Source organism: Onychostoma macrolepis, chromosome 13 (assembly GCF_012432095.1).
Source record: "Onychostoma macrolepis isolate SWU-2019 chromosome 13, ASM1243209v1, whole genome shotgun sequence".
NCBI lineage: Eukaryota > Metazoa > Chordata > Actinopteri > Cypriniformes > Cyprinidae > Onychostoma > Onychostoma macrolepis.
The window spans coordinates 16766338-16781298 of NC_081167.1; the positions used below are offsets into that span (position 1 = coordinate 16766338).

The 14961-nt window shown below is 36.9% G+C and overlaps 1 protein-coding gene across 2 annotated transcripts; it reads right to left on the reverse strand.

Annotated features, from left to right (window-relative positions):
* Nucleotides 1–3872: 3872 nt before the first annotated feature.
* rel (v-rel avian reticuloendotheliosis viral oncogene homolog) lies at nt 3873–14660 on the reverse strand. Of its 2 annotated transcripts, XM_058795801.1 has the most exons (10): nt 14539–14660; nt 13832–13867; nt 12950–13089; nt 12690–12838; nt 12081–12172; nt 7647–7787; nt 6453–6557; nt 5992–6207; nt 5359–5502; nt 3873–5263 (listed from the first exon to the last, which is right to left on the reverse strand). In XM_058795801.1, exons 1-10 carry the CDS (start codon nt 14543–14545, stop codon nt 4491–4493), a joined length of 1803 nt encoding a protein of 600 aa, XP_058651784.1. In that variant the 5' UTR covers nt 14546–14660; the 3' UTR covers nt 3873–4490. The 2 variants fall into 2 exon arrangements, with proteins under 2 accessions (XP_058651784.1, XP_058651782.1); XM_058795799.1 differs by lacking the exons at nt 13832–13867; nt 14539–14660 and having other exon boundaries at nt 12950–13787.
* Between the last annotated feature and the right edge of the window lie 301 nt (nt 14661–14961).

The window sequence follows — 14961 nt, forward strand, 5'->3', positions numbered from 1 at the left end:
ACTCCAATAATCCTTTTTATTTACAACTTTATTTTCAAATTTTAGTGTATAGGAGTCTACCTTTTTGTTTTTGGGGGGAAATTTTGTATCAGTCCTTTTCCGAATTGCCTTTCTTTATAGCAAAGAAATCACTGTCTCTCACCGGCGCCAGATAGCAAAGCTTGGCATTGCAGCTTTCATTCAATCACCATTCATAAACACAGTACATTATTAGACTAAAGTAATGTGATCTTTCCTTGTGAACTTCCTCATTCTCCTGGTGAGAGCAGCGCACAAGAAAAGGCAGTTCTGTGAGGCGTGTCATCCATTTCCCATCACACAACGATATGTGTGTGTGCTCATGACGGAGGACAGGGGGAGGAGCTTGACTGGAACTGAGAAGTTTGGCTCTGTTGTGTTTTGCCCTGGCTTTGTTCCAGGGCAGAAATGCTCTGACCGAACATGTATCATTCTAATGTAGACGTGCAAATGACAAAAGACTTAGGAATCCCTTTTCAGCACAGCGTTGAATGCTGGTAACAAGATAATGGTATTGTGCTAAAGGTTTATATGCTTTGGCTGGGAGCCAACTCATGTTAAACACAGAAGCACTTATAGATATGACAATGCATATACTGGAAAATAAGTAGGAGTGTATTAGGATTATACAGCAACTGCATCACTGTGGTCACAATTTTTTGTTTGTTTGTCCCAACACCTTGTGTTTTCCAGAATTGCCGCTTATTTTTGATCAATATGATGTGCAAATATTAGTTGTTTTTTAACTGTGAGTGGTTTTTATTTTCATTTTCTTCATTAGCTCCAGGAAGGTAAAACAAACAAACGTCACTTATTTTATTCACTGACATCTGCTCAAGTATTTTCCACCAAGATCTGTGCGATTATTACCTCATGATGGTAGTTATGACAACATTAAGACTTATGATCTGATATGATCAAAAGAACTCTGTTGCGTCATTAACCTGTTACCTTTGCCCTCATTAACATCCATAACTGCCAACTTTTTCTAATGAAACACAACTTACTAAAATCCCACAGTAATGCTTGTACTGTACCTGCGTATGAATTGTCGTTTCTGTTTAGGAGCTGCATTGTGGTTTGCTACAGACAGACAGGAAGCCACGATTTTAAACGGCATATCTTCTAGATAAGACCATAAGAGGAGTCTGTCTTCAAGTGTGTCCTGTATTCACAGGTATTGACGTCTCTGGGGAAAGCAGCTCTAGTTCATACTGGCTATAAACCACACAATTTCAAGAAATCTTGTGAGCTTTATCAGAATATAGAAAGAGATTGTTTAAAAAATCCATGTAGTGACGTCTTTACTATAAATGTTTACCTAAAAAATGAATGACTCACACCTTTGGCTTGAAGGCCTGTGATTGTTCCTGTGTTTATGTACAGGATCCGAAAGCATTTTCTTTGACGCTTAAAAAGAAAATTCTGAAAACTTACCCTCAGGCCATCCAAGACATAGATGAGAACAGATTTGGAGATACACTGCATTGAATGGATGTCGTCAGAAATGAGTCCAAACAATTGATGAAAACATCTTAATAATTCACAAGTGATTTAAGTAATCCACAAACTGCGTGTTTGTAATAAACATATCCATCACTAAAATGCTTTTAACTTAAAAACTTTGCTTCGGACTATAATCCTGTAACCAAAATATCGATTTCTCCAGTAAAAGTTGTCTTGCCTGAATCAGGAGAGAAATAACAGAAAAAAAACGAAGAAAAAAAAACCCCAGTCAAAACAATTCTAAACAAATATGTTGCACTCTCAGAAATAAAGGTACAAAAGCTGTCACTAGGGCGATACCTTTCCAAAAGGTACACTTTTGTACCTATTAGGTTTAAATATGTACACTTTAAGTACTAATATGTACCTTTAAGGAACCAAAATGGACCCTTTAGGTACAAACATGTACCTTTTGAAAAGGTACCGCCCCAGTGACAGCTTTTGTACTTTTATTTCTGAGAGTGTGGTGTATTTAGATGTGAGTGGACAACAGGAGATGGACTTGATGGTGAAACGTCTTAATGATGGATTTGTTTCTTTCAAACATGCAGCTTTTGCATCAGAAGATGAAGCAATGCTAAATCTCCAAATCTGTTCTGACGAAGAAACAAACTCATCTACATTTTGGATGGCATGAGGGTGAGTATTTTCATTTTTGGGCAAACTATTCTTTAATGTATTCCTTTAATGTATTAATCACACTGTTGAATGAACACAATTCAATGGTTTGGCTTTTGTTAGTGCTGAAGGCTGCCAAATGAAGCTAACATTCGTGAGAAGTCCATTATGATCTCTATGTTGATAGAGTACTTGACAGAGATGTCTTGAGAGGTTGTAGGTGTTGCATCATCCATTCTGGGCTGTTTCTACAAGATTCTTTAAAACTGATTGTATCTCTAAACTGTGTAAACTGTGTGAAAGGTGACATTATTACCTAAAATTGACTTGTTCTGATGTATCTGATAAGGAAGACTTTTTATTATTATTATTATTATTATTATTATTATTATTATTTAATTAATACTTTTATTCACCATTTAAGTGATCAAGTGACAGTAAAGACATTTGTCATTGTAATTTGTTATTTTGAACTTTCTATCTATCATAGAATATGGAAAAAAATATTCTGCTTTTCACAAAAATATTAAGCAGTCAAATGTTTTCAACATTAATAATATAAGAAATAATAATGTTACTTGAGTAGCAAATCAGTTTGATTTATAGTATGATTTAGAGTAATGGCTGCTGAAAATTCAGCTTTGCGATCACAGGAATAAATTACATTTTAAAATATATTTAAGAGTTATTTTCAATTTAAATAACATTATTACTGGTTTTACTGTATTTTTGATCGAATAAATGCAGCTTTGGTGAATGTAAGAATCTTCGGTCCCACTTTATATTAGGTGGCCTTAACTACTATGTACTTACATTTAAATTAATCATTTGATACAATGCAATTATTGTGTACATACATGTTTTTACATTGTACTTATATTTTTAAAAATCCCTGCATGTAATTACATCTGTAATTAATTTATGTAATTACATTTTTAATTACACCGTTGACACATTCCTTATACCTTAACCCACCCTTAAACCTACCCAGACCACCAAACCTGTCCCGTATCCCACCTCAATAGCAGTAAAAGTGTTTTGCAATACAATATGAACACAATAAGTAAATTGTACTTATTCTTTGATGTAAATACATAGTAGTTAAGGCCACCTAATAAATAAATAAATATTATTTATTAAAATAAAAAACAATTTATAAAGTGGGACCAAATCTTCTTTCAGAAACAAATTTATCGACCCCAAACTTTTGAATGGTAGTTTATATTTTTACAGAGTCATATAACTTCTATCTCAGGAGGGTGTTGGTAATTTATATGATAGTGAGTTTACCCATGTAGGTCATTTCTAATTGATCATTAATGCAGTTTGTTTAACTGATGGTGTATGCAATATCCCTGTATGTACAAAATATAAAAATGATCATTATTTTAAAATAGCCCAGTATTGAAATGACATAAAAAGAGAAACAAAAAGTCAAAGAGTATATTTCCAAATTGTTGAAAAAAGTGAATCAAAAAATTTCATTAGGAAGTAAAAAATTCCAACGTTTCAAAATCAATTGAGTAACTCAGCAGCATAACAATAATGTGTTTCTAAGCATTATATATATAACCCTGTTGGGTGTTGAAACCACTTGAATGACACAATGACCGATTCACTGGTTTTCATATTTCCATTGTTAGGAGCATAACAGGTTCAGAAATAGGAAAGCCAGTCTCTTCTTAATTTTTATAACTGAATGTTATATGAAAAGACATATGTACACCAAATTAGAGAGTTCAATCCTTTATTTACCTGAACTTTGGAATGTGAAACAGAAACAGATGATGCATTCAAATTACCAGTATGAATGAAAACAAGCATTGGCCATCTCCACATATCAGTAATGTAGCCACAAATCAGCTCAGAATGTATCAAACATGGCATATAAGAAATCACAAAATCCATGTTCAGTTGTATAAAAAACTAAAAACCCCATAGAAAATGCTATGTAAAAGCTTGTGTATGTTGAATAAAGTAAAAACAGAACAAAAACCTTTGTTTAAACTACATTTGAGAACCTAGGATAAGAAGCATGTTTAAAATGACATAGCCATTACCCAGGGACAATTCCCTGCTAGTTCCCAATTTAAGGAACACAATTAACTTGTCACAAGTGAGCGTTTGAGGACAATTGGTCCCAAACTTCTCCAATATGACCATTAGACTTATGTACATAAACATTTCATAAAATCTCACTGCTTTACCTAATTGGTCGCAGCATCTTACAGTATTTCCAGGACAACGAGCCCTTCTGATTTTCAGAAAATACATTCAGTGAACATGAATCTGAGTCTACATTTAAAGAACAAAATCATGAACATCTTGAACACTTATGGAATTCGTCTCTATTCGGGGAAGTACTGCCAGGTGAAAGAATCAAGATGGCTCTCCTGCCCCATGCCGCTGGCAGGGTAGGAAATCTGCGAGACCCTCTGATTGGGCCCACTAGCTTCCATTTGTCTCATGGTCTCTGCGGTACTTCCATTGGGGGTGGTGGAGTTCAGGAGCGCGGTAAAGGACTGCGCACAGTCCGAGCTGGGCCCCAGCACAGCCATGTTGCTTGACCCTTGAGCTTCCTGTTTCAGTGGCTGATGATTGCCGATGAGGTTTTGAAATAAATCATCATCTATGTTGCCTGTATACAAGTAGCCTGTTCCCATTGACCCACCGGTGCACGTTGCCCCATTCTGGGTGCTTTGAGGCTGTTGTTGGCCATAGTTATACCAGTTATGGGCTCCTTCTACTCCTTGCCTTTGAGGTGGCTGTTGGCATTGCTGGACCTGCTGGTTCTGCTGGTTCCGTTGGTCCTGTCGAGGCTGGCTGCTGGTTGGGCCATTAGAGTGAAGAAACTCCAGATCCCTATCGGTCAGTAGAGGAAGGCTGTTTCCACTTTCCCCTGTGGTGGGCATGCTGGGACTTGGGTTCACCTGCTGAAGGCCCACTCCATTACTGGTGGTGTTGGCGATTGGACTGGACCATGCTTGACTGTGTGTTCCTGATGGTGGGGTTTCTGTTAGGGGTGGCATCATGGGGCAGGACTGAGGGACTTTGTTATAATAGCCTGTTGGATTTTGGCGCATCACCCCATGGTTTGATGGACGATAATAATTTGTTGGCTCTGTAAAAAGAATACGTATATAAGTACATATATATAGAAGATTTTGCTATATTGCTAGTTAGTATGGCTTACATGAATAGTGCCTTGCATCTTACCCATTTTGATTCTCTGGTTCATCAAACCTGTTGAAGGCACTGCTTTTGGTCTGTTCATGAAGCTCATGGCTCCTTGGGAGAAGCCAGAGAAGGATTTCATCTGGCTTTCAATTTTACGTTTCTTCTCTTGACAGCCATATGGATCTGAAAAAGAAAAGGGACATTACACTCATGTTTGTCTTTCTAATCTACTAGCAAAATAAAGTGACATAAAACGGTACATTATATTAATATCTGTTGCCCTATTTTTAACAAGGCAGGGTTAGTACAGGTTGAGGGGCAACTCCTCAAAAAAATGGTATTTATGGTAATTAATCATTTAAAGATATCTGTAAAAGAAATAATTTTTACTTTGAAAAATATATTTTTACATTTTTTAAATAATAATGATGGTGTGTACACAGAATTTTAAAAGAGGTCATGTGGTGCAACTGCCCAAAAATGTGATATTTTGAATAAAAAGATTTTCAAAACCAATTGAGACTGACATGACTACATAAAGTATATTTCCACATGCATTTATTTTATTGTGGATAGTCTTATTTATCATTGACCCATTTGTAACAACAAAGAAGACATGGGACAAAGCAATCCATGATGTGGGTGTCATAAATCTGCAGGGTGATCTTTTACCTTTGTCATCGGGCAGATAGCGGAACTCCATGGGCTCACTGACCTCCTGGTCTGTGGGCCGGCGCAGCTGCATGCGCACTGTGACAGGGGCTGTGATGGTGGTGTCACAGTAGGCGGGTGTCTTGAACACTATGGCCACTTGCCTGTGTACGTCTGCCTGAGAGAAGGAGCCTTTGGCCTCCCAGGTCTGAGTGAAGAACCTCACCTCAATGTCATCTAGAGAAAGGTGATGTGATGGTATTAAATAAAAGAATGCCTTTAAAAAACTAGTAATGGGAGATGGATAGGTAATTTCCATAAAATAAAATGAATGGATGATGAATAAAAGAAAAGGACATATGAGATTGATTGATTCACTGAATAAATACCAACATGAATTTCAGATCTGTTTCAATTAGCAAAATGGCTGAAATCGATAATACTTTGAATTTTTTTTTCAAATAATTAAAATGTTCCCGTACCTTTCTGCACTTTATCGCAGAGGAGGAAGATCTCATCACCTCCCTTCACACTGCCACTGTTCTTGTTCACCCGGCAGATTCGCAGTTCGGCTGTATTCGGGGCCCCTGGAACAAGCACAGGCCATTGAGATTGAAGATTAGAAAATCTTAAATTTGAAACGCAGACATGCACAGCTATGAGCAGTAGGAAATCATTTTTCACATTCTTTGACTTTATCAGAGTATCTGCAGGCACAGCTGCACTTGCAAACATTATGTTCCGAGACTCAAAAAGCAGCCAAACCTGTCATGATTTACAAAGTAAGGGCGGGGTGGTTTATTGCTTCCTCTTTTCTGGGTTGTACGAGACTGATTTCTGTGATGGCAAAGAACAGCTTGCCATATTAATACTGGCTAGTTTTACTGCATTGTCATGAGAACAACATTAAAGACTTGAGAATCAGCATCTACAAGCAGATGAAAGGGTTTAACCAAGTCATGACCCGAGCTTGTTTTTTTTTGTTTTTTGTTTTTTTAGCATCTCACAGCCACACAAAAACACTCTGCAAGCACTGCTGTTCTGCTCGTGCTGTAGAGCACCATCACGTGAGGAAGTGTTGAAATGGACCATGCTCACTTCCTGTAGTGTGGGATGTGGCCACTGACAGATCTGTCACCTAAGCAATGCATTGCCACAGCTTCATGCACTGTGGCTGCAGTGACTTGCATCAGTAAATCAGTCAAAAGTTGTGTGCTGAAGGGTATCGCTATACCATGTTTTTCCTCAATCTAAAACAAAATACTATAAAATATAGGAGATATTGAAAACCAATTTTTGATAATTTTCATTGATTATAATTTATAGAACATGATATAGAACAAATACTTGAACAAGTTCTATACTTGAAAATGATATAAAACTCCACAAAATGTTTTTAACCACTAATAAATATCAAATTTAGTTTTTAGTTTGAAATTTACATTACTGAAAAAATGCTCATTACTTATTTTTTATACTCATATAAAAATCATTACAGTAAATATAACTATAACTAACATGGTGAGTAATAAATATTGTATTCTATTTCAACATTTGCACTAGTGACCCTGTCACTGGCTGAGTCAGTGTTGGTATGCAGTCAAACAAACAGTTTTCAACTCCGTTTGTTGCCATGCAGAAATGGCAGTGTGTTCTTTTTATTTGTGTGAACTCACTGTTGTCATAGATTGGGTTGGAGACGATGGGAGGCAGTGCCGTGTTGTACATGCCAGTCTCATCTTGCAGGAAAACTTGGAAGCAAAGACGCACCACGTTCAGATCATATTCCTCAGTCTGCAGCAGCTGTTCCCGGGGAACTGTGGACACAAAACATACGTTCAAAGTTGCAGTGCGCACAAAAAACATAACACATTAATCCCAGATGTAATTTGTGTGTCAAAACAGAGCAGAAGATTTACAGAGTCGTGTGAATGAGGTGAATGAAGAGGAAAGAGGAAGAGAGAGAAGAAAATGAAACAGGCACGAGAACGAAAACCAGGCCAGTTTGTTTAAAACTAGCTGACACACTTGTGACACAACTTTGCCTGACGAAGACCTAAATGTTGTTATGATTTTAATAAATTGATTTTTGAGAGCAGTAGTAGCAGCATTGACAGTTTTAGATTTTTTTTAACATGAGAATTCTTTCTTGTGTTAAAAAAGCATGCTTACCACAGTTCTGCAAAATATGAATAAACAATTAAATAAATAATATTATTTTAAAATGAATGTATTTATTTATTTTCCTGTATTGCCTTTGTTTGATGATTTAAATAAATTAACTTTTTTACTTTAATATAATATAGTATTTTTCGTACTTTTTGTAATGTTGATAATTTATTCAAAAATATACATATTTATATATACACATATTTAATGTGTATATAATGAGTACATTACAAAGAACTTGGAACATAATACAGTATTGTTTTGTACTTTTTACAGTAAATTATTGTAATATTGGTAATTTATGCAAAATATATACGTTTATATATACATATTTAAAAATGAAAGATAAATATATGATATATCATAATATAAAATATAAATAAATTATATATCATCATTTTAGACATTTAATAAATTTTACAGTAATTTTTTGACTAAACAATACTTGACTATCTGAGCCATTGTGCATGATTTACTTCAACTTTTGTTGTGATACCACATATAGATAAGTGATATAAATGAATATTTCGAATATGGCATTACTGCTCACAATATAATTCCTTTATTTTGTTTAAACTGCTTCCAAGTCATATTTTGGACTGAAACGCATGATGTAATAATGAACGCCTGACCAAGATGCATTTAAAGGCAGCATTAATACAAAGCGTAGTTGTTGTCCAAGTCAGAAAAGCAAGCAGCATGCAGTGCACTTGCAGAGTTCACCCAGAAGCATCACCAGAAATGCCACTGACACAGCCTACGAATGCACAACCGCCCACACTCTGCTGGTGTAGACATCTCTTAGTGTGTGCACCTCCGCCCACACTCTTACTCTCAGGAGTCTGCCTCTTTTCGCCCCACGGTTATCCTGCCCACAGCAATGACGAGCTTTGAGCACTCTGAGGTCACAGCAGGTGGAAATAGAGAAAGAGAGCTTGAGTGACAGAGTATCACTGACGACTCTGCAGCAAAGGGGGCGGCCTCCTGACGTGAAGAGACACCTCTGTCCAGACCACAAGCCCAGAAGTGGGAAAGGAGGATGGAGATGGAAGCTGAGCAGCGAGGAGCACAGCAGACAGATGTAAAACAGACAAGAAGAAGCAGAGATAAGGTGGGAGGAGATGAGTGGGTGCGGAAGATAGCAAGAGGCGGAGTGTGAGAAAGGCAACTGCGAGCCGTGGTGTGGTCATGTTTATTTGCGTATATGTGCGCCTCTGGTTCTGCATTTAGTGAAGTCAGAGAGCAAGAGAAGCAAGTGGACAGCAGTCGCAGGTGGGGGACGATTTAGGTTAGCGTGGGCTGTTGGAAGGTGAAGCAAAGTGTTCGAGTTGTAGAAAGAAATGGGGGCAGGCAGGTGAAGATTCTCCATTCTGTGGGCAAACCACCATTCCCAAGCTTGACACTCATCTCTCGTCACCTGAACCCACCATCTATGACATCTAACACCATACTGTGCGCTCAACACCCACTCAGCACTCATCACGGCAAATCCAACTATGGGCAGCCTCACAGACGCCACGCGTTTTTACAGCTACATACTTTTTCGCCAACATGAGACGTATGCCTACTGATTAAACTAGTTGTTATTTCGAGTTATTGTGAACAGTCACATATTACCAGCCAAATAAGGGCATTGTAATCAAATGTAGAAATGTCATGAAATGCATTTTTTGATGTGCAGTTATGCATAATTTGAACCCTCAAACCCTCAGGTTTTAACATGAACACGTAGTGCTATGTAATGTCAAATATTTTAGGATGTTACTGTTCGGATCACATTAATGCATGAAAATGACAAAATTAATTACTAAAACAAATATATTACTTGCAAAATATTCTAATGTTATATTATATTGTAATATATATAATGTAAGGGATAATCAACAGCTAGCTGTGCATTAAACGATTTGAATGCATGACGTGGAGGCGAAGAACCTCCACGTCTTGCAACAAGGGTGGTTGCCTCCGCGAAATGCATTCAAATCGTTTAATGCACAGCTAGCCGTTGATTATCCCGTTTATGCCATTGTCATTTCCCAGCATTCACATATTAAAGATGTTAACAATATTTGTGCTGCAATATTTGACCGGAATGATAAAAATGACGGTTATTTTCGTCTGTATTATTATTCAACTGTAACTGTATGTTACTATGGTTACCAATGTTTATAGGAAGCGCATTAATATAGAACGTGATTAAATTGACCTGGAAGTACCTGTGCAGTTCAACGAATTTAATCAACACCTGCCAGCCAATCAGAATTGAGTATTCAGACAGACCATGGCATATATATATATATATATATATATATATATTTTTATATTATTATTCACATCATAAAGCATGACAGGTAATACTATATTTTAGAGAATGACTTCAGGTCCAAAGTGAATAAACTATTTCAGTCTTTCTACTAAATTATATAGTGTGTTACTTGCGGTTTCTCTGTTTTTAAATTTACTAGCGACGTTGGAGTGAAAACTTTTTTTTCATTGTAGAAGTATTAAGCAGAACATGAAACAATTACATAATTAATCACAATTACTGGTATGACATTTAATTCTCAGCTATCCTTTCATGTTTGTGACAGCCCTAACCACAAAACGAATACCTCCTCGCAAAAAAACATTTGATTACCTAATCAATAAATGAAATGAATGGCAGCATACACTGTATATGCATGCGTCATCAGTTCAATCATTGTTGGATAACGTCAGTGCAAATGAGGTCACCTCTGGCAGGTCATCCCTTCAACACATGACCAAAAGTAATATCAAAACTAATCTCATTACAACTGCCACCATGACTAATCTACCTAATTTCAGGGGACTGTCAGTGTTACGCAGCCAAAGAGAGAGATCTTTATTTGGGTATCACAGCAGAAGCGAGAGCAGTCCCTCACACAACCAGTCACCACAGAGAACAGCAGAACAAGCATGAGGAAGCAAGTTCACAATCTAGCATTCCCTATGTTCACTAACCATGTTGTGTAAAGTCCTGTTGCAATAGTCCTGTTCATAATTTCTCAAATATCATTTGGCTAGACAGCGGTATGACACTACATGATGATTCTACACCACCTGCTAACATAATGTGACATGCTTGTTGAATCACTTCATATATAAAACCTTTAAGAATATCCTCAACATTAAAGCGCAAGCATTTCCAAAAGTTACTCACTCTGTGGGTAAGCTAGTCAGACTTGTTTATCCCAAAAACACTGCTGGTGGTGGCAAGACACAATCTGAAACTTTAAAAAGAAAATTACCTAGAAGAGCTGCTTTCAAAATGTTGACCCTGCTGTAATTTCCTCCCACACAATAATTTGCATGGAATTCCTGAAGTATTTGGCTGTTTGCATACTCGAGGCAGAATAAGCCAAAGTTGTCAGTTACACAAAAACGTATAGTTTACAGTTCCTCCTGACATTCCTCCCTCTCTAAATAAATTCCCCCTGATCATATGCCACTCAATACCGCAGCCATTTGTGCAACTGGACCTTCACTAAATAAAGAGAAGTGATTTTTTCCTACCCTAACTGCATTGTCAGATGACAGTTTGTGTCATACAGTATTGAAGACAGGAAAGAGAGAAATGTGTAAGCTTTCGTGATTTTAACATTGGCCATCATCTAAACACACAATTTCTGATAACAAGAGAAAGTGAAAGAAACTGGGTCAGTAATAATGATAAGAGGTAAGAGAGGCGATTAGAAGGCCCAGATGGAATTTGCAGATGTTTTCCGTGCAAAATTTGAGGATAAAGCTGATAAATCTATGAATTAATCTATGCATAAAAGCTAAATTAATACAAATAAATATAATAAAACAAATTAGTTGGGGCAAGTGTAGACATTTTAAAAATAATTTTACTTTGAGGACCTTTCTGTGTATGCAGATTCTATTTGGGCATAGAGACAAAAAGTGGCATTTGTTCTCACCATTGAAGGGGTTGATTCTTCGCGCAATCCTCTGCATTATGGCATCTCTCACTTCTCTTCTTCGCACACACTGGATACCCAGATTCTGAAACCTGGAAAAAACAAAGAAACAATCTGTTAAACTGTGCCGCCTGGTTTTGAGCGGTCAGATGTGTTTAGTTCTATGTATTGTCCATCCTGAACACTGATCCCAAAGACTAAAGCTAACAGGAAGAGTGAGGTTAAAACTAACCATACTGACATACTGTTTAAAATTGAGGGCAGACTGGAGCTCTAAGGCTCTCATTTTGCATATCAGGGGAATCCCCTGCATGGCTCCCTACTCTGAAACAACATGCTTCTTTAAAAAAAAAATAAAAAGAAGAAGAATGGACAGCCTTTCGGAAGAGAACTGTGGTAGTGTGTGGGCTGGAGTAATACGGAAAGCACATTGGAATGGCTTTGATGTGGGGCACAGATATGTTTCATTTCATTAGGAGGAAAATGGTAACAGGACAAAAACGAGATTAGAGCAAAATATGCAGATAACATATCTGCAATCAAAAGGTTTTTAATCTCCCGTATTTAAGTAACATTCAAATTATTTTGACATTAAAAGCACCAACTTACGCGATGACTCTTCGTTCAGGTCCAAATTCTGCCTCATAATATCCATCCTTGCAGTCCTTACCCACCAAGTCATGGGGATGCGGTTTATATGGCTCACTTTTGGTCACCAGGGTAACACGTACTTTTCCTTTCACGGTAACATTTAGAATCTAACAGGGAGATATATAAAGAGAGATGCCGTTTAGTAATCACATTTTCTTTAAAGTTTAATTATACAGTGAATTCTTTCTTCAGTGGTGCAAGACTTTAAAAGCAGGTACCTGAATGCTTGGGTAGGTCCTGTTATTGTCTGAGCTTCTTTCTCCAGGTATGCTGCCTGCTGAACGGCCCTCACATTTGTACCTGAAGCGCATGCCTCTCTGTTTTGGCTGCTCGAAGATCTGAACACCGGGCTCTCCCACTGCACAGAGCAGCAAAATGACGTCAGAGATTTGAATATCATTCATTTCAAAATATTCAAAATGATTAGAGTAAAAAGCATGTCATCTTATTATTTATTAAAACTCCAGCATTGAAGATGCATAAGAAGAAGACAATGGCCTCGAAACACCTGCAGAAACAACATCATGCGTCTTTCACAGAACCTGACCACAAACAACGCAGCCTGCCAGTAAATAATTTCCCGCGCTCTGCACCTGTGGGCACAGAACTTTACCAGCTCATCCAGGTGCCATTATACTAAGCATATCATAACTTTTTCAAACACCTGCACAAACAGCTGCATTTGGCATGCAATATATTTGGTTGTTTTTAACACACTTGCGTCTGACATTGCCAGGCACAGATGAGATTTATTTGCCTATGCATTCTTACTCTGTGAAATGTCATAAGCTGGGGAAAACGGTTATAATGCATGAAATAGAGCCAATGTATAATTTAGTAAAGTGTACAGATGTCACTCACTACAGCCTGCTCAAGAGACTTGTCACTTACAGGAAGTCATATCTTCATCAAACAAAAGAGGAAGTAATGTAAGGAAATCTGAACATTACATCGTTTTTACAAGGGCAACTGCGTGACGTTTAAACATACTTGAGTAATTAGGCAAAGTTTATGATCCACCCTACACTTGACTCAAAACATGTTACTAGCAACGACAGAATACGTTTTACACTTGGCACAGATGAATTTAATGTACTTACTTAGATTGGGGTCCCTGTGCATTGAGAGGGTATGCACTGTACGGAAAAGCATGAATAGAAGAACATAGATGAATACGTGTTATAATGCATAATACATTGTACAAGAATTAACAAAAGTGCAGATTAGAATAACAGAGTTGAAACAGCTTTTAAAAGTTCCTCATTTTTATTTCCTGGTGTTACTTTGTTCCTCGTGTATTGTACTGACAACTCATTTGATTTGTTTAGTTTACATATGATTTATCTAGAGTTTAGAGGTCTTAAGAACTTTGTTTTCAGTTAATGCTTTTGTTTCGCAAGTGTTTTCTGTAATTGTACACTTCCACAAAGAAAACTCTGCGTTTTATTCCCTGTAATATATAAAACGACAAGCCTGTATGTTTTTTTCTCAAATAGAATCAGATTAGAAAATGCGGAACATGGTATACTGTAAGATTACAATTTACATTGTCAAGATTTACAAACACACCAAAAAATAGCATAGAAAGTCGTTATTATTGAGAAGATTCTATATGTTAATAATTATGAGTTGGTACATTAAGTATCTTTAATTGGCTCTCTAAACAACTCATTAAAACAACAGTGCTGTTTTGAATCGACTATCTGACTTGAACTGTCCGCATAATTTAATACAAGAAAGGAAAAAGCAAGAAAGGGAAAAGGAAAAAGACAGTTACTTGATTAATGTAATAAATACTGACACTCACCATCCATGTTATGCGAACACCCTTGTCTTAGGTTTTACGTCCGAGCTCTGAACTGCTGAACAGATATACAGTAACTCTTCTTCAACACAGAAGAGTACTGACTGGGAATTCCCCTCTATATTTTAGTTCGCCCACATATCAGGTCACGCCCCTATGGCAAGCCGCGTTCATTTTTTCTTACTTTATCTTCTAATGTACTAGCCATAAAATTTTTCAGTTTCTTTAATATTGTTTTTTATTTATTTTTTAATTTTTAGATGCTAGTATTTTTCCTTCACTGTTGCTGACTATTCCAATAGTGGCAAGAAACGATTCAATTGTTAGTCAAAAACATCACATTTTTGCCTTTTGAATGTTATGCATTCCACTTGCTGCTGATACTAATTGCAGTTTTACTAAGAACTATACATTATGTGCGAGTAA